At 45.0% G+C, this 21,189-nt stretch overlaps 1 protein-coding gene across 1 annotated transcript; it reads right to left on the bottom strand.

Annotated features, from left to right (window-relative positions):
* Positions 1–575: 575 nt before the first annotated feature.
* On the bottom strand, positions 576–15,819 carry LMO4 (LIM domain only 4). The gene is made up of 5 exons (XM_061379259.1): positions 15,232–15,819; positions 12,820–13,058; positions 5,918–6,014; positions 5,408–5,563; positions 576–1,329 (listed from the first exon to the last, which is right to left on the bottom strand). The coding sequence occupies exons 2-5, from the start codon at positions 13,053–13,055 to the stop codon at positions 1,321–1,323; spliced, it is 498 nt and encodes a 165-aa protein (XP_061235243.1). The 5' UTR covers positions 13,056–13,058; positions 15,232–15,819; the 3' UTR covers positions 576–1,320.
* Positions 15,820–21,189: the final 5,370 nt, after the last annotated feature.

Genomic DNA, 21,189 nt, shown 5'->3' with positions numbered 1-21,189 from the left:
CAGATCATATTTGAGATCAGTAAGTGCTCAGAAATGGCCCAGGAAATGTGGTTTTCTTCCCTTAAGATTATTGGTGTTAAGAAGTAAGACTCTTACCCAGCACACACAACTTTATATTGCTCAGATCAGAACAGCTGTTGTATTCCATGAATACTCAATTCTAGTGCTCAGCATGAGGTACAGGCCCTGGGTTGGTTTTTACTCTGTTCCTCTTTGACCTCTTAAGATATGTACACACACTCTCCTGCTTGCATGCTCACAGACACATGCATGCCCTTAACACAGGTGATGCTGCTACCTGAATGTGTCCCATCCTTCACTGTGGTATGGATTGAACTGTACAGAATTAAGGACCAAAATGCAAAATACAGATCATTTTGAAACTGTGCTCTGTATCCTTGCCAAAAGTAACATGGTTTAACAGACTTTTTACTGGCATAAGAACCCCATCCAAACCAAGAAACTACTCTGAAAGGTAATCAACAATTCAGGTAATGACTGCATAAGATCGAATTTCAGAGTAATGTTTTGAACGTAGTTAGAAGCAAGGCGAAGTGTCCGAAACCCTCACTCGATTCAGTGTTGTTTTACTTTTTTATTATTTAAATACACCATACTAGAGCAAATGTCTCTGAAAATATCACAAATAAAAGATTTTTCTTCATTCAGCAAATTAGAAGTAGGTGAAAATCTCTACACAGTAGCTGCTATGAGCCTGACTTTTTTTTTCCTTTTCTTGTTGGTTTTTTTTTGCCATGGGAAGTAGCAACATTAGGACAAAAACACTTACATGCATACATACATTGTATTTTACAGAGATACAATAAAAGTGTTTGTGATAGAATATCACAAAAGCCACATCTTTTATCTCATGTTCAGTTTGATTGCAACACATTTCCTTACAACACTTAAATATACAAAGAGCAAATAGAATGTTGTTAAGGTAAAACACAGGGTACAAACTGGCCAGTGCCCTGCTAATTGTTAATGAGGGTAGAAAGCAGATTTCAATGCTTCTTGTAATTAGCTTCATTAGTCATCGTCCCCACCCGCCCCCCAAGATGTCCTCCGGTGGATCTTTTTTCATTTTCTCTACAGTCTCCCATTAGCCCAGGTTCATGGAGTCCTTAATGTTCATATTCAGTCATTTTAATACACCAATAAATGTGGGAAGGGCAATCAAGAATAAAGAAGGTGCAATGGTATGGAGCTGGCACTGATGCTAGCTACAAAGGTGACTTGTCTACTTGGAGACATGGGATCCATCTGTGGTGAACAAAATCTGAGATGAAGGCACGCATTCTGCATTACTCTGACCTTTTAGCAGACCTGTAAGAAATAAAAACGGGTATCTTAGCTAGAACACTAAATTGGAGATAGGAAACTACAACATGACAGCTTTTCCTTATGCACTAATCTCTTTTTTATTAGATTACTTTCCGACTGTGACTCGATTAAGGCTTTCTACACTATCCATTGATACCACCACCATTTCCACTCCAAATAGCAAAGAGCAAACATTTTCTTTCCACGGTTTCACTAGCAAGAAGAGCAGACGGGAGGGGAGAAACAAGAAAGAGGAAAGAGAGAGATGACACCAGTAAATAAGAAGTGCACTGTCTGGTAACAGATCGTACAGTGAATAAGGTGGGTTTTCTGGGCCCCTTTTAACTGGGAAGAAACATTATGCCATGCCTTTGAAGAAGCTCGTAACATGATCTTATAATTGGAAGAAATAGTGTGTAAAGCAAATAAGAAGTGCAGCCAATATCCTCCCAAGGCAACTTTGGTTAATGTGCTGCATTGCACAACAGCTAAATATAGAGATTTTAGGATTCCTCCCCCCACCCCTTTAAAACTCCTCATCTGCTGCGTTAGTTAATGTTACATAAACATTTTAATACATGAAGTCAAACATGTGCTTTCGCACTGGTGTTAATGAATTGTGATAATTAAAAGTGTCTAACTCAATAAAAATCTAAACTTTCATGGATAAAATAGAAATGATCATCCACAGTCTTCAAATACAATCTGTTTGCAATTACCAAAATGAAATAATATATATTAGATTTTTATGGGGTTTAAATGACATTTTGCGCTTCCCAGGAAGTTCTTTTTTCACCCTTTCTCTAAGTTACTAAAAGCCTGAGGTCTATTAGTAACTGCAACCCCCCACTTTCAAGCTAATTAAAGTAGTAGAGGCTTGGAGGTTTAATTCCCCAGAGCTGAAGCTCAGTGTGAGAAAGGTAATTTGTCTGTCCAGAACAAAGATTAGGGAGCAGCCAGCAAGCATATTTAATAAATGAGCATCAAATATCCTCTACTATGGACACAGACAACACCAATTATGTAACTACAAGGGAATTGTTGAGTGATATGTAAACCAGAAGATTTTTAAGATCTTCTCTGAGAGACGTAATCTAACTCATCCTTTATTTAACAGGACAGAAGCTGCAGACAAGCGTTTGCAACGAACACTGCCAACCGGGGGAAAATTTGCACTCGGAGGAGGTGGTAACACTGCTGCAAACAAGAACTACTACAGGAACACTACGAGTACAGCAGAGAGAGTCCCTTCACGTGGAACAGCATGCGGGGCATCATGCACAGTGAGTCTGCGCTCTGCAGGCAGGCAGGCAGGACTGAGGTCAGAGAATGCAGACTGCTCTCACATGGCACAGCAGGCAATGGGGGGTTATACACCTTATGTCTGCAAATGGCCCCGGGGAGGCAAAAGGCAGCAACAGCCACCAAAATTGGGCACAAAACCCCTTCTGCCTGCGCCAGTTACCCACAAGATTAACCTGCAGACTGTATGGACACAATATCAAGTCTCTGTCACCTCCACCTATGCAACAGAAATGGGGATATTAATGACAGGAGTCTCTCTTGAATTTAATAAACCCCCCCCGTGCATGTTCTGCTGTGTCTGTAATCTCCAGTGGTAGAATAACCTGGAGACTGATTTATCTTTAATGTTTAATAAGAGGTATCTGTTACAGCCAACACTGTCATAGTGGAATCATTTTAGTGGTCCTGAAACACAGCTTTTTGGAAAACACCCCGGATGTACGCATCTTTACACTGTTAAAAAGCCCCCCCACAACACACAACTCTTGGCACCTGTTTCTGCAGCTTCCAAAATTCCAAAAACCAGGAGTATCTATGAATTACCAACCTGTCTCCTCACCTGTATTTCAGTTTTCTGGGGTTCAGGTGCTCTGCAACTCCCCTGTGAGAAGTGGCAGAATTTACACCATTTTCTAGAGAGATTATAATACAAAGAACCCCAAACTACAACCTTTCCCCCAAACCTTCTTCCCAGTACCTGGCCATGCGCCTCAGCACTGGCTGCAGCAATGCCATTACCTAATAAAAACTTGTTCTCACTATTTTCTCTTCATTTAGCTTCTATCAATCAGATGTCTGCAGTTGTGAGCTCTGCAAACCCAGTCCAATTATACTTCTCTCTCCCATGTTCTATGTTCCTCATCATGTCTACTGCTTTTATTGCAACTAAATCATTTTTATGTTTTGTGAAGGCATAGTAAGAAACTGATAAAACTAAATGACAATTTAGACACCTATTTGAAGTTACATTAAACTTTACATTCGTAGAGGACAAGTGGATAAACCACTCTCGGAATGGTAAACCTTTTACTGCGGTGTATAAAGACGAATGGTTTTACCTATATTTTGAAATGGAATAACTATAAATATTCATTTACCAAATTCACTGCTGGCGAGGCTGCATCACAGATTTGTTTCATTAAAATTCACAACAGTATAAATCTATGAATCTTTAACTGTATTTGTACTTCCTTGAGAAGATGCTGCACATTCTCCTCCAATCTTAATTATCTTTGTTCTGCCTAATGATACAGGACTTTTGTACTCGACTCTCTCATCACCTCCATTGACAAATTAAGTAAATAGAAAAGGCCCACGTTTTATTTTGCTGTAATTACATTCCCTGGGTAAGACTTGAAAGAATACTTAAAATTAATCAGTAAATTTATGCAGAGAAAAAAAAACTAAAGCAAACACCGGCACTGAAATGGAGCAACACAACAACAACAAAATCACGGACATTACCAACCAGTTTGTGTTTTCTTGGACCTGTTTCTCCACAAACTAAAAGCACTAAGAAATACTCTGTACACTGCAGACTGAGCAGCCCAGCATTTGTCCTAGATTTTTTTAATCTCCCAAATTCCTATTTGCAGATAAATGTTATTTTTTGTGCTCCGTACAGACATTAATGAAGTTCCTATTGTAAATCTATAAAGAATTACCAACTGAAGTGTGCAGTTTTTGTTTCATTGCAATAACTCAGTGCTGTGTGATTGCCTGGGTTAATGATGAAAAAGTCAAATATACTATCAGAGCTGATGGAAAAATCTATCACCAATCTGAAATTAAAATTCATCTGTGGTCAATAAGATTTAATATCCATGCAAGTGGCGCTGTAAAGAGTAAATGAATCAATGTCATCAATACATAATCAGTATGAAATATGATGTGAATAAAATTATGTGCAAGAGTCATACATTCACTCTTTTCTGGACCAGGGTGGAATGAACAGTCTCTTAACTCAAGGTTGACAGTAATTGTTACAAATTAGGCACAGCAGTTATCAAAATGCACTCACTTGCATAGCTTTAGGACTTATTAAGGAGATTAAAATAGATCTAAAACTATCTAGTTTCAGAGTTACAGGACAACTGTTGATCAGGGAATTTTTTCTTCTTCTCCTCTCCATGATTTTTACAGTCATTATTTACTCATTTAGCTAGAAAGCAGGAGCTATCAACCACCGAGATACACAATCTCTAGTTGAGCTATTAGTGTTATGGAGCGATAAGAAAAGCGCACTTTGGTTTTTAAATCAGAGTTATAACACACAAAACAGACAAGAAAATACTCCTGAAAAAGTACCCCAGGATGCTCCCTCAACTAAACCCTTGAACAGTGAAATGAAATACGCTGGTTCAGTTCAGGAACCTTCTCTTCACAAGACATTTACTTCCACATTAAAGGCTCTAATTTTCGTCCCACAGAAACCTGCTCTCTTTTAGCCCTTAATTTCAAGGTTATGGAATAAAATACTTCTCTTTGTTAAGAGTTTGGATTAACGGATGCTCTCCACTTTGCTTTGGACATGAGTTCAACAGCTGTACAGATGCACATGCCCAAACCAAAATAAACTGACTCCCTCCCCCCCGTACGTCATACTTAAAAGGTTAGTGCTTTCTCCCCATGCCCCACACCTACGTTGCTTAAGATAAGTAAGTTTGGTTACTTAAAGGTCTCCTTGCAGGGGTGGGGAACGTCCGCTATTAGAATGAAAAGAAATTGATCTTCATTCAGCTGTAATAAAGCTTATTAGTAATTGTTGGGTATTCACCTTCTGGTCTGGCAGTAGTGGATTACTCTGAAGTGAATTCAAATGGCCATTGATGAGAGCTGTAGGTCTATCATGTTCACAAAATAAACTGCCATTGATGTAGTGAAACCGATCTCCGGGGACCAGGCGATTCCGGCAGGTAGAGCATGTAAAACACTGAGGAGGAAAAGAGACAGCGAGTGAGACCACAGCACAAATTAAGTACGCTGCAGGTTTGAAAATTACACTTCAGAGACCGCGAGTGAGTTGAGATACGGAGCTGCTTGGTTTCGAGTAGCTCCAAACATGGCATTAGTCTTACCTGTTGGGACTGTGCAGTACATAACTCAAGTACAGTTTTACCGATTACGAGGGAACAAAGCTACACGTTAAGGGAAGCTTTATAATATATACTCATATTTCCAGTTACTGCTTTGCATTTCGTTCCCAAGCAGATGCAGATTTCATACTCAAGAAGCAGGGCAGCACTAATCAGCTGCTAAGTAAAAACACACCGAAAAAGCCCCTCACCTTCAGATGATAGACGTTGCCCTGTGCCCTCATGACCAGCTCACTAGCAGGAATGGACTGTCCACAGGCACTGCAAGCACCACTGTTTCCAAATAACCTGAAACAGAGGTGATGATCATGAATAATTTAATACACAAGAGGCTCCGAGCGTTTTTGCGCATCACTGCAAGGGTTTATTACACAACTATTTTAGACTTCTGACCCCCTGCTTTCCAACTTGCTTACATGTCGTAATATGGAAAAGTGTGTTTTTGTGTAACAACTGGGAGCTTCACCCCACCTCGGATGTGGTTGCAGGGGATTTAATCAGAAATATTGACTTACACCTCTGGAAACACAAACAATTCTGTACTACACACATTTGATCAGATTACTGGGTTCATCATAAAAAATAAACGATACAATTCATGACTCGAGTTTAAATGCATTGTGTCCTTGAAATTATATGAAGAACTCTTTTGTACTTTAATCATATCTTGAGATATGAGTCATCAAAAGGGTTAAGAGGATTTGATTGTATATCTAAGAAGACATCATGCTCAGTGTATTGAAACTCCAGTAAACCTCCATCAGTGCAGAGTTTCCATTAGAAACTCTCTGCTATCCAGGTTGATATATAATGTGTATGGGTTAACCTTTTCAATCATGGTGTCAACACTTTAGATTTGCCTCTGCTCATCTCTTTCATCCTAACCTTCTCTCTCTCTTGATAATGAAATGCTTGCTCCAACTTCCCTCTATCTGCTCCTGAGTCCACAATTTAGATTACTTCATCTCTGCTAGCAACAAACTGAATGAAATTTCGATTTGAGCAGAAAGTAATTTACCGGGATCTGGACCCATTTGTCATCATATCTCTCTGGGTGTTTGCTGTATCACTGCAGTTTTCCTATGCAATCAAATGAGACCACAACATCTGCCATTGGGGGGGGGGGGACACGCGGTGGGGGAAGGGGGAAATAGGCACAAGAGTGGTGAAGAAAAATATATACATAATTCTTCACTCCATTTAAAGGCACAACGCATCGATTCCAACTGGAATACAATAACCATTATCGAGTTCCACCTCTACAGGCTGCGGCCGCTGGAATTAGAAACCCTTTATTTGCTCTTGCGCACATCTCTAACACACACAAATATTTATTAAGACTACCAGAGTCATCCCCCAAGTTAGGAAGGGAAGGGAAGGGAAGGGAAGAAGCTGGCAGGGTCACAGGCCCGCTTTTCTGCACCATGTAAAACACAGTAATAGGATTTACAAATTAGCGTATTGGTGTCATAATAAATATTAATATTTGCATCTCCTTCCTGTCCAAATAAAGTCATAAAATTCTGGTTGTGTCAACCCAGGACACGCATTACAACAGAATGCCCGCAGTCTGAATGACTGCGGAGGGCCTCTCTATAAAAATAATTGCTTTGAATTTTCAGGATCCGAGCTTGCAGAGGAGGCTTGTCATGTTCAAACTACTAATTTGCTGTCGCCACTTTATTGAAAATAGCCTGTAAGTTGTTATTAAATGTATCGACTGAACGACAGAGAGAGTAGTAAAACTGCCCCTTAAGATGGCTTTTAATAGGAAGCTGAGAAACAAATTTTGCAGCAGCATCGATTTGAAGAGTTCAATCAAAACTCCATTTCAAAACTAATTAGTCTGAGATCCACGACACATTGACACGTTCTTGCAGAATCACGGTGGCTACAAAGGAAAAGCCGAACTAAGGCATTGCCAGGACCTCCAGCCAAAGGGACCAAAGTGGCTGGAAACTAAGGGCCCAGTACTGGGGCATCTTCCAGACCAGGGCCAGTTGTGAGCAGTTACATGACAGGAGTACTAAGGTGACTTCCAGAGCTTTACCGTATGCATTCTCCTGCCTCCATTGCTCCTGGGACTGAAGTTGGCACAAGGCGCACGGGGAGCACTGCAAGCGGAGGCAGCGAGGCACGGTGGCGTTTCTAGAGCCAAGACCCCAGACACGCAGGGTAAGGTGTTACCCAAACACAAGAATAACCTACCCACTGCAGGGGAACAAACAACTGGTCCAAGAGAACCCAAACCTGGCAAGCAGCCTCTCTTAAGCCCTCGTACACGACCCAACACAGCCTTCGGAATACTGATCGCACTGCACTACTTGTCTTCATTAAGCATGCATTTGTTACACAGCTCAGTTCTCTCTGGCTGGAAGTGGTCGTACACCTTGAATGTCTGTGAATTCTAATAAATGCAGTCAAACTAATCCAGAGGCTTTCCACACATCTTACGTTTTTTTTCCCTAAGCATGTTCCCAGAACAGTTCTGTGCTGGGAAGTCACTTCAGCTGAATCTCCTACTAAAATTCCTAAAAATCAGTTGCAGAGTCAGGATACCTTTCCACTGATTTGTATTATTTACCAGGAAAATGGAGCTTATTTTCCTTCTCTCCTGTTATGAATGGTTTTGGTCTGTGATACCATTAACAGGAAAAAGGTTTTCTCTTTTAAATACAAGGTTATTCCTCCTTCCCGGTAAAGGAAGTCTTCCACTGTAACTATTCCTTACTGAAAAAGTTGTTTCACATGGTTTCTGTGAGGCTGGAGAGCTAATTATCTAACCGGGGGGACTGTCCAGGACAGTATTTGATTTAAAAGGCTTGAGGCTTTAGGTGCTCAATTAAGTAGCTATCGGTCTCAGACTGGACTTTAATGGGCTCTTTTCTCTTTAACTGCAGCAATGGGTAGAGATACCCCAGGTCAGGCTAATTAAAGCCAGGGGACTCTTTAATTGTGATGACAGAATTGGTTTCAGTTTCCTCTTTGGGTCCTCAGTCCAAGAAGGTCATTAATATTTCAACATTTGGGCAATGCAATCAATCACAAACATCAAGAGGTTCCCTACGCAGACAAGGCAGCTCTTCTGCACTTAGCAACATTTTACTGAGCCACCTTAAATTAACTACTGTGTGGTTCCAACACGGTGTTCCCCACACCCCCAGCACAAAAACACTCCTGGGTTTTGGGGTGGATTGGGTTTGGGTGAGAGAACTTTGAGAGGAGTGGGAACGAAGCAGCAGGAAACCTTTCCAGCCCCGTTTCCCGTCTTGCTGCTCAGAATTCAGTACCAGCAGAAACACATCTCCAGCAACTTAAAACTAACACAACAAGGTTCCAGTTCCTTCCAAAACTGCGGAGACAGATTGAAGTGCTGCAATTCTCGCACAACACAGTGAGCATTTGTGCCCACAAATGTCTATCCAAGCCCTAGCGAAGAAAAATGCACATCCAGACCTACTGATCCAGAAGCGATTGGTGTGTCTGTACATTCCCTATATTTAATCTACATTCTGCACCAGCTATATTAAATGTAACAAAGAAAGGCAACACAGAAATTACGCCTGGAGCCAAGTCCATTAAAGGTACTTCAGAATAACTAGAGCCCAAGCACCTTAAAAGCACCAGAAGCTATTGATACTTAAAAGGGGGGCTGTGCATAATGGCAAGTGCTGCATTAGAGAAGGGGAAGGAAAGGGAAAAAAAAAACATCCAAATTACGCTTGGTTAATTCAGAGTAACAGATCTGCCCCCAAGTGAATTGGAGGCCTTGAATTAATTCTGTTATGACAAATCAAGATAAACGTTCCCCCTAAATTGCATGCGATTTAATTAATTTTTGAGATCCTGGTGGTTTTTTTTCTCTCCTAGCTAATAGTTCACATGCTCCTGTGCTGTCATTGTGCTTGAGTGGGCAGACTTCAAAGTGATATTAAATAACCAACTATTAGATTTACCTAGCACGTCCTATTGGAAAAGTGCCATTTAATTACCTAGCCTGTTCAATTAAAGGGACAGCATTCCCTGAATATAGCAGCTTGCCGCTGATTACCAGGGAAATGAACCCGCTGCCTGCCGGCCCCTCCGCGCACTGCAGGACTGGGGGTGCCCCGCGGCCGGGCCCCACGCACCCGCGGAGGGACCCGCGCACCCGCAGAGGGAACCGGGTGCTGCCCCTTTAAGACGCGCCCGGGCAGCCACCCCCCGGCTCCCCTTCCCCACCACTCCCTGCTCGCTCTTAGAGGCCAATTTTGTTAATTAAATGTTTTGTTTGCGACGCGGCTCTCATTCATTTCGGACACGTCATTGCGAGCAGATCTAAGCCAGGGACCAGATCTCATTAGATAAAACCTATCAGAACTAAGAGAAAATGGAGGAGACACTAATTAAAGCTTTTAATTGTGCGGATTCGCTGCCACGCTGCTGCTTTATCTGGCTTCCTAAGGTTGGGAGGGCTCCGCTCCGCTCCCCTCCCTGCGAGAGCGCTGCTCGCCCTCGGGAGGGAGGGAGGGAGGAGAAGGGACCGGGATTTTCGCCTCCCTCTCTTGTTCCCAGGAACCTTGGCTTCCAGTGAAAGCCGCTGCTGCAGCTCCACGGCTGGAGTTTGTCCTTTATTTTTGTCTCTTCTTTGGAGGGGAGGGGGAAGAGGCCTGGGGTGGGGGGGCTGGAGGGCTGTGTTGTTCGAACAACAAAACCCCACAAACAGCCTCAGACGGGGTAAAAAGCTCATTAACACACGGCCCCGTAGTCCTAGCCCGAAGGAGTCGGGTCCCTTTCATCACCTGGCACCCATCGGCCGATCAGCGTCCATCCCCATTTTGTGGTATGCCCACACCTCCCATTAAGAACTGCGCCCGTGGCTCCTGCATGGAGGAGGGGGGAGAATGCACCACCGAACAAGCCCCACAGAGGAGCAAGAGGGGGGAGGATGGCAGAGGGGAACCGGAGGGACCCACTGCCAAACGGGTGCCATTGCCTTCACAACCAAACGAGGCCCTTTCCAGCAAGGAAAGGGCGAGTGAGGGCCTCGCTCCTGCAGCGCAACGCACGTGGAAGCCCGTGAAGTCCTTTTCCAGCAGGAAAAGGCTCCAAGTTAGCTCAGCCCTGGCAGGCCAGGCCGCCCTACCCCACCTTGAGTGTACAGTGTCCAGTTCAAGTTTCAGCAAGCATCTGTCGGAGTTATTTTTGCAAGTCAAATTACACAGATCTAAAGAGAAGTCAGGTGATAGAACAAGGAGATCAATTCAAACCCCTCATCTGATAAAGCATCCTATTCATAATCGCCTACATTAAAATAAACGAGTATTAATTCTTGGCAACACAAAACCAGAGGGCTGCGATAAGCCTGCCTGAACTTGCCTCTGGGACACAGTGGACGCATCTTCTCTTTTTAATTAGTAGTAATCAGACATGGGGGTTTGTTTGATGGTGTTGGTCGAGTGATGAATCTGTACTATTCCATGCATCTGAACAGTAGTGTCAATTTTTCCACTTCAAACGCGACTCTTTCCCTAACACCGTTCTGCTCTACTTAATTACAGTTCTGCCAGGCTTAGGCTTGTTGCTTAGGACGATGACCAAAAAGCACCATTAACCCCCCTTCATGTCTGACTTTTTAGCATTTCTCTTTGAAAACATGCCCAAAACTATCAAAGCCAAAGCCCCCATTCCTGAAAGACACTGCAGGCTGTCTCCTCTGCTTGACTGACACAGCCACATATCAGGACAGGCTCTGCACTGTCAGAGTCACTCGGCCTTAACTCCATCCCTTTAGAGGAAGGAGGCTGCCATGCATTTGCACACCTTCAGCACAGACCCCATCTCCCCCAAGAGAAGTCAAGTTTCACAACATGAGCAAACTTGTAACGTTTGGTGGCTGATTTTCTCTTTCAGAAAGGAGGGCAAAAAGCGCAACTTTTTGGCCATCGGAGAGAAGGAAAGACTTGGGTTAACTCTTGACGTTTACTATAAATGAGGAGCCAGAAGCGTTTAAACAAAACACAGTTTGTTTTAACCAAGCATTTGTGTTGTGCCGGGAAGGTATGGGGCTTTTTTGTTGGTTTGAGTTCTTTTTTAATTACTGAATGTTGAAATAGAACACCTCCTTGAAGCATTCATGTGCATCAGTCTATCAAACCATTTACTCAAATTAAATGTGTAATCCTTCAAAATGCCTCCTTTTAAATTAATGAGTTTAAGTAGCTTGAGTTCACCTGAAAAGATCGCATGGGCACCTGACCTCATGAATTCTTCCTATTAATTATATTGGGAACTTGTTGGAAGGGATACTCCGCATAATCCTACTGTACCCCACCAGATGCAAGATTAATCAGGCTTAGTTCCCCCTACCCAAATCTGTGGCATTTAAAGCAAACGGCCTGAAAAACTAAAGAGACAAGAAATAAAGGGCAGGAGCACATCCCTCTGCTCCCATCCCCTGCATTCTCTATACTGGAAGTTAAGGAAAAATGTCGGTTCCACACTCCCCTGTACCAACGTGAAGACAAACACCGTGCCACTGCTTTTGGCTGTAAGTAGAATCGGTGGCCCTCCGACTGACGGTTAATCAGCTCTTTCAGGAGAACAGAGAATGAGTCATTCTGTTTCCACTCAAAGGAGTTTAAAGGTGCTTATGTAAATATCATAATTAATCAGATACTAAAGCCAGGCATTTCATTATTTAGCACCTCTGCACAGCCTTATTTAAGCCCTACGATTTTAACATTTACCGTTCAGATATGCACGCTTCTCCTTCAGCACTACAACAAAGCAGATTAATTTAGCCTCTCTGATTGCTGTTTATTTTTAGTTAGGACTTGTTTTGTGCTGACAAACCACTTTAAAGTTACAGTCGTCGTTCCGCCCCCCAACTCTTCCCTCCACTTGGCAGTTGCAACTGTGCCCTGGGCTAGGCGCTGACATCCGCACCCGCACGTCTCCCTGCTCCTAATGAAGGAGCGATGCTGCAGTAGCCCACCCCTCTGTCCCGCGGGCACCCATCACCAGGCATTAATGGAAAGAAGAGGGAAGAAGAGAGGGAGGAGTAAAAAAGGGCAGGGATGAAGGGGCAAGCGCTGCCCGGCGGCCGCCTCACCTGATGTAGTCGTTTCTGCAGAGGATCATGCCGCTCTTGGTGTAGCAGGAGGTGCCGATGTCCCCCAGCTGGGCCTGACAGCAGGAGCACTTGAGGCAGCGGCTGTGCCAGTAGCTGTCCATGGCGTAGAGCAGGAAGCGGTCGGCGATCTTCCCCCCGCAGCCGGCGCACCTCTTCCACGAGAGGGAGCCCGCCGTCACCGGGGGCGGCTGCGAGCTGCCGCCGGGGTTCACCATGGCCTGCGGAGAGACATGGGCGGGTTAGGGCCGGGGGTGCGCGGAGAGGACCCGCAGCCCAAGGGGAGCGGCGGGCGCAGGGGGCAGAGCCCCCCCCCCCCCGCTCCGGGCTGATGCAGCTGCGGCACAAGTCGGGAACAGCCTCGGCGTTTGTTTTGCTTATGGGAAACACGGTGTGTGGAGAGTGAAAAAGGAGTTGTGAAACTGGTTTTGCAGTCTAAGAGAGACGCGGCAGGCCCCGGGCGGCAACGAGGGGGGCTCGGGACCCGCCGGCCTCCCCGTGGCTTGCTGGGGAAGGGGGGTCGTTCCGTTTGGGTTTATTCTGGAGACATAAAAGCACGCCGAGAAAACACTCCAGACTGAGGACACTGGCCCGAATAATGGATCATTGAACTTCAGGACGCCTGTTAACTTCCTACGCAAACATACTCAACTTTTGTCTCGCTAATCTGCCCTCGATCAGCAGTTTAAATGCTAAAGCTTTGTTACTCCCCCCAAAAAATATATAAATAAAAAGGGGAGGGGGGGGGTAAGGGAAAAGCTGCCTGGCCTCGGGAGAGCGGCAGCACCGGAGCGCTCCTCTGGAGCCACCCCGGCCGCCTAAACTGCGACCACGGGCGTTTTTCACTTTCTAATGAACGCTCCATGCGAGCAGGACAACCCGGAGATAATATGGGAATCAATTCATAAAGCTTACTCTAAACCGATTAATTTGTTGCCTTCAGTCCAGAGCCCAATAAACTCCCGGTGTTCCTCCAGTCACTCATGCTATAAAAAGATCAAGTTATTTACTGCCAATTAAGCAGCGTGTTTTGTCTTTGTCCTCTGTAAGCTGTACGTGCTCATGCCGAGGCATCTGGCTCTCTGCTAAGGACCTTCAGAGCGATACCTCCAGAGCAGCGAGCAGGAACTTTTCCTGCCACCGGCCCAACTCGGCGACAGGAGGAGGAGAAGCTGGGGCCGGTTTCAAACACACATTTTCTCAGAAAGAGTACCTGGAGGTATGTCCAGTGACCGCACAATAAACCAGAAGAACTGCACCAATTAAGCTGTAACAAAAACCCCGAGACTTTGGAAAGAAAACCACTCTAAAAGCCATTAGCATTGCATTTATCCGAACGCATCATATACCTTTATGTAAATTGATTTCTGATGCATTTGTTCAAGGAATTGCCTTTTGTTAGTTTTCAGCTACCGCCTAAATGAATCTGCATTTCCTGCTCCGAGTCTTTAAACCGTTTCCCTACGCTTTAAATCACTTCGGATTTCTTAAAAGAAAGGCTCCGTGCCACCACCTTAACCCGTCTTTGTCGAAGGCAAACGTATATAAATATAAAATGGGAACCGTTACACTGAGAAAACAGTCCAGTAACCCCATTAAGCTAAAGCTCTTAAGGACAAGCAATACCTTAATGCTGATTAAATCTAAAAAGATGAATCAAGAGGACTGACCAGAAAGTGACTCCCTTGATAACTAAGGACGGGCCCTCATCAAGTTTCATTTAGAGTTGGGGGGAAAAAGCTTTTAACTTAAATAGGCTTACTCTAGTAATTACACAGCCAAGCAATTTAGGTCCTGGGATAGGAGTCAGTGAAATAGAAAGCAGAGCTGGAAGCTAGAGGCAAAATTAACCCCCCCTTTTAACAGCGTCTCTGGCGTTCTTTTAATGGAGACCAAGGGAGGGACAAGCAGAGAGCTGGCAATTTGTAAGTACAAAAATGGATGCTTAATTCATGTCTTGGTTTTAATTAGGTGATTCACCGGATTTCTCTTGGATTGAAACAAAAGACCGTGTGGGGGACAGGAAGGGAATTGGAGAGGAGAGAAACAAGAGAGCTCACTTTGATCTTTTCTGCCACTGTTTCGGCACAGTGTTTACTACGAGGGTAGCGGGTGCCCCAACCTGCCCCCTCCCCGTCCCTTCCATTCACGGCCGCGGCAGCACAGCCCTTCCAGGCGGCGGCTCGACCCGGGGGGCGAAGGAAAAGCCTTTCCGAGCGGCAGCCGCCGCCAGGCTTTGTACGCGGGGACCGCGACAATGCCCGTGGCCCGGCGGCTCCCCCCGCTCCGCGCCCCTTCGCGGCTGCGGGCAGCGCGGGACGGCGGCGGGCAGCGCAGGCATGCGACCGCGCTCACGTAGGCTGGAAAACAAGGGGTACGACCGACACTTCTTACCTGCTTCCCCTCTATATTGCAAAAGGCCGGGGAGCAACGCCGCTCGGGGTGCCTGAGAAGGTCTCCTTGCAAAGAAACAAACACAGCGCTCGGCCTCCCTCTGGCTTGCGGGATCGCTGGACGCAGCCCCCCGCCCGGTAAGGGGCAGCCCGGGCTGGAAAAATACAGCTATTTCTACGAGAGGCGTCCGCCCGGGTCCGTCCTGCAGCTCGCGGTGCCCGGGAGGGGAGCCGCAGCGCTCAGCCACCCAGCCGCACACGCAGGGCGCCGCCGCCGCTCGCTGCTGCAATCGCCGGGCAAGTTTGGCAATGTGGCTTCACTTTGTACCGCTCCCCCCTCAACCTCCGCCCCCTTCGCCGGGCTGTGGCGGCTCCCGGGCCCGCCGCCGCGCCTGAGGAGAGGGCGAGAGCCGGCGGGGCCGGCCGCGGAGCCGGGGCCGGGCGGGGATCCTGCGGCGGCGGCGCTGGCGGGACGCGGGAGGAGGCCCCTGTGTGAGCGCGGGTGTGTGTGTGCGCGCCGCGAGGTGCGCTCCCCGCCGCCTCACACATGTGTTACTGACAGAGCCGAACCCCAACTACACCCCAGCTCGGCCCCGCCGTCAGCCCGCCGCAGCCAATCCGCCCGCGGCTTGTTCAGGCGGAATAATAAAACCTGCCAATCCCCGGGAACACAAAGGAATGAGCGAAAGGGGAGGGAAAACCGAGCCGAGCACGGGAGGGAGCGAGGAGGAGGGCAATGGAGAGGAGGCGGAGCCAGGTGGGCAGCGGTGCCCGCCCGGGTGCGCAGGGGTGTAGCCCGCTGCGCTCTCGGCCACCAGTTGAGGAACTTGGCGGAGAGAGGCTGGACGCGGCCGCCTGTGCCCGTCAAAGCGCCTCCCGGGCGCTGCCCGCTTCCCGCCGGGCGCGGAGGGGAGGTGCGGCCCACTCCTCGACACCGTCCTGGCTTCCCTCCTGCCCCCGGAGCCCGCACCGCCGCCCTCGGGGCGGGCTGACAGCCGCGGCCGGCGCTTGCTGGGAGGAGGCCGCCTCCCCCCCCCCGATGGAGGTGAAAAAAGCTGGGGAGCGGTGCCCAGGCATGCCTGTTGGGCACGGCCTGCTGTCCGCAGCCCCTGCACCGGTTTAGAAGGCTTAAACGGCCGCAGTTGGCCGGCAGTTAGCAGCACGGCTTGTTGTTTGAGGAAACAACTGCATTTCTGGGGAAGAGGCCCAGGGATGATAGCAAACCAGAAGTCACACCCAGTAGGAGCACTTAAAATTGGGAAAAAGCAACCCCACATATTAACCGCGCGTGTTTGAGGCAAAAGTACAGTACCAAAGAGTTAAAAAAGACCCTTGAAACAACACAAGTGTTTCCAAATGTACCACAATTAGTGGCTGTTATCCCCTAAGCAGTTGCACCTGCCAGCATGGGGCCCTGCCCAGCTGCTGCGATGGGTTCCTGCCTGGTGCTGTCTGATGCGGGGCAGCTGTGCTTCACCGTGCAGACCACTGCTAGGACATCCGATCCATTCCACACCTTCAGGATCTGTGCAAGAACAGAAAAACTCCATGATACGAGTTTCCCGATTGCAGGCTGCTGCCGCAGGGCACAGCCAGTGCAGCGAGAACGATGGGAGAGCCCTGGGGTGTGGGCTGAGGGATATGGTTAATTGCTGTGGTCAATGTGATGGCAGTGGGACTGAATCACGAGTTTGCGTCTCTCTGCTGTTAAAGTCTTCTAAAGCCGTTCCTGCGGGTGGCTAACGCAGGAGCGATGTACCCCCAGAGGGTACGGAATGCAGCCGGCAGTCCGGGTGTACAGCTGCGTGAGCTGGTACAAAAGTGCAGTGAATGCTCCAGTCCCAGGCCGAGTGGTAAATCCGCCTGGGGAAGCACAGCCCAGGTGTACCTGAGCCACATCGCCACCTGTGGGCCTCCTCCATGGCTGCATCCCTGGCTTGGCTGGACCACGGCGTGCCCAGGAAGCACTTAAAACTTAGGGAAAACATGCCTAGTTAGGAAAAACGTGCCTGGGAAGACACGGGATAGCACAGGCAGGTTTTGTTTCTAATTATATAGCAAATAAAATGCTGAAATCCGAATATCACCACAGGTATGATTTAAATGCGGGGGGGGAGGGGAAGTCTATTTCTCTCTTTTTGGGATATGTTCAGAGTCTGTGCATAAAGCTCATGGAAGGCTTCCGCCAGGAAAGGGGGGAGAGGACTGGTGTTGTGGTTAAAAAGAATGATTTTTTTTAGCATAGGGGCTATGAAATATATCATCTGGATGTAATCTCCGTATACATATTACATTTAAACATGCTCAGCAGTTTTAGATTTGTTATTTAGGATCTGGTACAATTTAAAATATATCAAGTAACAAGGCATGCTACAGATAATCAGCAGTCACTGTTATTCTAGCTCTCTGACAGCTAAGAGCACAAGAATAGAGCAAATGCCAAGCTAAAATAAAATCTAAGTTGTCTAATTATCTAAGCCTGTAATGGCTGGAAGGTACCAAATTCAGGCTCTGGAAGAGCAATCAGGGCCTCTCCTCATTGGAAAAGATACTCTACCAAGAAACTCTGCCATAGGCACTAAAATGTTTACTAGTCTTAAAACTGATAGTGATACAAAAAATGGGAACTACCTTCTCAGGGAGCAGAGTTTTAAATAGCTTAATGATCTCTTCAAAATACGATTATGATGTTCATAACTTTTTCTGAAATCACTAATCACTAATTTTTGTGATTAATTTTAACAGAGGAAACTGTAACCGAGAGCATTTTGCAGAGCAATATTTTTCTGATTTTTCTTTTGTGCAGCATCTGCTATTGCTGTGCTGTCATCTTCGTTATGTTTTTCATTGTCTATGTGCCATAATGTAATTAGTTAGTTCAACATCATCTGTGCTATTAGATGAGATGTTTCTATGGTAAGTTAACATAGTTCTGTGTAATTGGTAGATTTCAGCAGTAGGCATGAATGTATCCATCAACTTTAGGTCGATTTGAGTCCGCAAGATTTAAATTCACTTGGCATACGTTATCCTCGAAGACTGTTAATTTTGGCTGAATGGATAAAAAACACAATGCAGAAGAAAATCTGGCTGCTTATGTCGTGGTACTGTTGGAGTCAGGGAAAGGAAAGCATAAAATTGCTGGCTTAGTAGTTGCAATCTGAATGCCTGGAAAATGTTACAGCCTGTGAGCCAAATCACTCTTAAACCTAGACGTGCCCCTGAGATAGCAGGTAGTCCAGAATTCATCAGTCTCTCCATTCATGAAAGGAGTCGTGGTTCTCTCCCTAAATACTGCATGCCTATGGGATTGTCTTTTCCTTTTCTCATTAGAGAGAAATGTTGGGGCTGCTGATTTGTCTTGAGATGCTCCATGCTGCACATTGTTAGTCCTCATGTCTTGCAGGCTGCACCTTTTGACAAACAATTAGACTCTTAAAACTAACCCTCTGACCCCAGTCTCTTCGGAAACAGTGATGAAAAATCAACAGCCATTTACTACTTTCAAGTAACACTTCCTTTTATTCGCATAGGAGTTGCTGGTTTAGGGCCTCACACAATTTTAAAACCCAACTGGATTAAGTATTTAAGTCAGATATCCAGTGATATGGGAGAGTACACATCCTGGCAGACGCAGGGAAGAACCCTGGATGGCTTTACTCTCAAGTGTTCTTTTCCAAGCAGTAGACTGTATTGGTTGCCCCAAAGAGCAAGATAATTCACTTTTAGAAATATGCGTATAGATTTTGACTTTGCTTATAAATACATGAGTAACTTTATTTACAGGAACCCAGAACCATGGAAAGTAATTAGTAAGCATGGTTCGCTTAGGTAAGGGCTTGCAAGGCCCTTTTATCATCACTGTATCCATAACTTAGGACAGGAGCCAAATAATATAAATGTCAGTAATTATAGATACAGATTTATATTAACAATGAAGTCCACTTTAGGAAGAGCTAAGGCTATATTTGTAATGACCTCATATGGCTAAAATTACATGCACTAATTTGTCCTGTGCACATTCCTGTTGGGAGAGCTGACGTATTACCACAAGCCATCAGTAGCAGAAAGTCCTGGATGTGAGTTTTGTGACTGAAGTCAAAGACATCAGAGTTTGAAATGATATGTAATTTATGCTTTAAATTAAAAGTCTCTAGAGGCCACTAGAATATGCATATATAATAAGTTCACTACATAAAATATCTTCAAATTGGAAATGCTGAATGAATTTTGAAAGAGGGCTTTACACTCCACAGTCTAATAAACCATGGCACTTTTCAGTTAAGATGATTTTGACATTCTTAAATATATACTGACAATTGATTTTTGTGATGACATATCTGTAGAATGATCTTTTGTCACAAATATCAACATGTAGTATTATGATTCAGGTGTCACCATCTCTAACAAGGAAAAAAAACCCTTTGACAAATACTTAAAAAATAGAAACTCATGTAGAACTTACCCTTTAAAGTAAAAAATGTTCTCTTTACAGATACTTTCATAGAAGCTGCATTAATGTGTTGCTTCTGTTCACTAGTCACTATAATAAAACAGTCAGATTAGAGCACAATTTGGTGCTGTTTGAAGGCCCAAATTATAGCTATAAGGTAGCCACTGAGGTACTTTAAATGTTCAGAACAAAAAAGATCAGCTGGATCTAATATCCTACTAATTCAACTGACCAAAGTGCTCTTATCTAATGCAGAGGTACATGGTTATAACACCATCATTTATGCTTCTGAATGTTATAGCACCACCACTTCTTTTCAGTCAGAATTCACTTCAGAGTGTTTCAGCAGAGAAAGTAAATGTGTCTTCTCTTCCCTCTGGGAAAAGAAATCTTGGAAACATTAAATGTTTTCTACTCAGAGCTGGCTCTTTATTTCTTGTAGCCATTTTTTTAATTATTTCCTTTGTCAAAGGAAGGTTTGCACTTGGGTATGATTTTTGCAAACAGACCTGTGCAGAATTAGTAAAGCAATGTGCTGGAATCATGTGTCACAATAAAAAGTGAGACCTTAATTTTAAACTGTATTATTTAATTAATTAGCAGAGTAAGTTTAAATATGCAGAATAAATGAGTATTATGCCTGAGTGAATAAACACCAAATTTAACATTTTTTATGGTGTTGTCCATACATAATACCTTTAAAATTGCATTGAAATTATTTTGAAAGATGTATGTCCAGCAGCAAATCCTATGTCATTAGAGTACCTGCCTACTATGAGTGTATCCAGGAAATGAGTTATTTACTGTAATTCACTGCCATGGAGGAATACATCTGATATCACTGTGAAGTTCCCATAAACTTTGAACAATGCTGTAACTTACAGAAAGGTCTGTGACTGATCTTTTCCACTTATTTTGCACCTATCCACAGAGAAGACCCTTGTGATATCTGACTTGGGCTATAGTAAACCAATAGAGGAACATTTGCTCAAGCCATTTTCTCTGTAGGTCTTTCAGGAGAAGTCCACAGCCAAGAGTTTCAGAGGATTTTGTTGTGTGATGCATCACAGAATCATAGAGTCATAGAATGGTTTGGGTTGGAAAGGATCCTAAGTTCATCTAGTTCAGTTGGAACTAGAGACAATCAATGGGAAGGCATAGATCTAGCTAATACAGCTAGATGTTTGTGATGACTGTTTCTGATGGTGATTTGACATTAGCCATTGTTTCAAAGAGCTGAGAGAAAGCAAGGTATGGGCTGAGAACTGAAACACATCACAGGAATCTCCTGCTGAAGTCATCTTTTACATTTAAGGGCTACCAGCACATATGGGAAAACGGAGAGTTACAAAACTAAAGAGGAAGAGCAGGCTGGTGACTTGTGTCTGGCAGAAATGCCTCAATACTATTTGATTTGAAATTTACATAGATGCCAGCAGTTATGACACAACTGTCACTCTAAGTTCACTTAACTGGACATGAAACAATAACGACAAACAATCAGAG

The sequence above is a fragment of the Neopsephotus bourkii genome, unplaced genomic scaffold, assembly GCF_033783945.1.
Source record: "Neopsephotus bourkii isolate Nb327-2 ecotype Australia unplaced genomic scaffold, CSIRO-AGI_Nbou_v1 NB_1768, whole genome shotgun sequence".
Lineage (NCBI taxonomy): Eukaryota > Metazoa > Chordata > Aves > Psittaciformes > Psittacidae > Neopsephotus > Neopsephotus bourkii.
The sequence above is the reverse complement of the archived record's forward strand: the minus strand, read 5'-3'. Positions and strand labels throughout refer to the sequence as shown.

Excerpts from the sequence above, each read along its gene's own strand:
- LMO4 (XM_061379259.1), bottom strand. The coding sequence starts at position 13,055 with ATGGTGAACCCCGGCGGCAGCTCGCAGCCGCCCCCGGTGACGGCGGGC. Across the intron at positions 6,015-12,819 it reads TGCAGAAACGACTACATCAG|GTTATTTGGAAACAGTGGTG; the intron begins GTGAGGCGGCCG and ends CCTCTGTTTCAG. Across the intron at positions 5,564-5,917 it reads GCAACGTCTATCATCTGAAG|TGTTTTACATGCTCTACCTG; the intron begins GTGAGGGGCTTT and ends TTTCCTCCTCAG.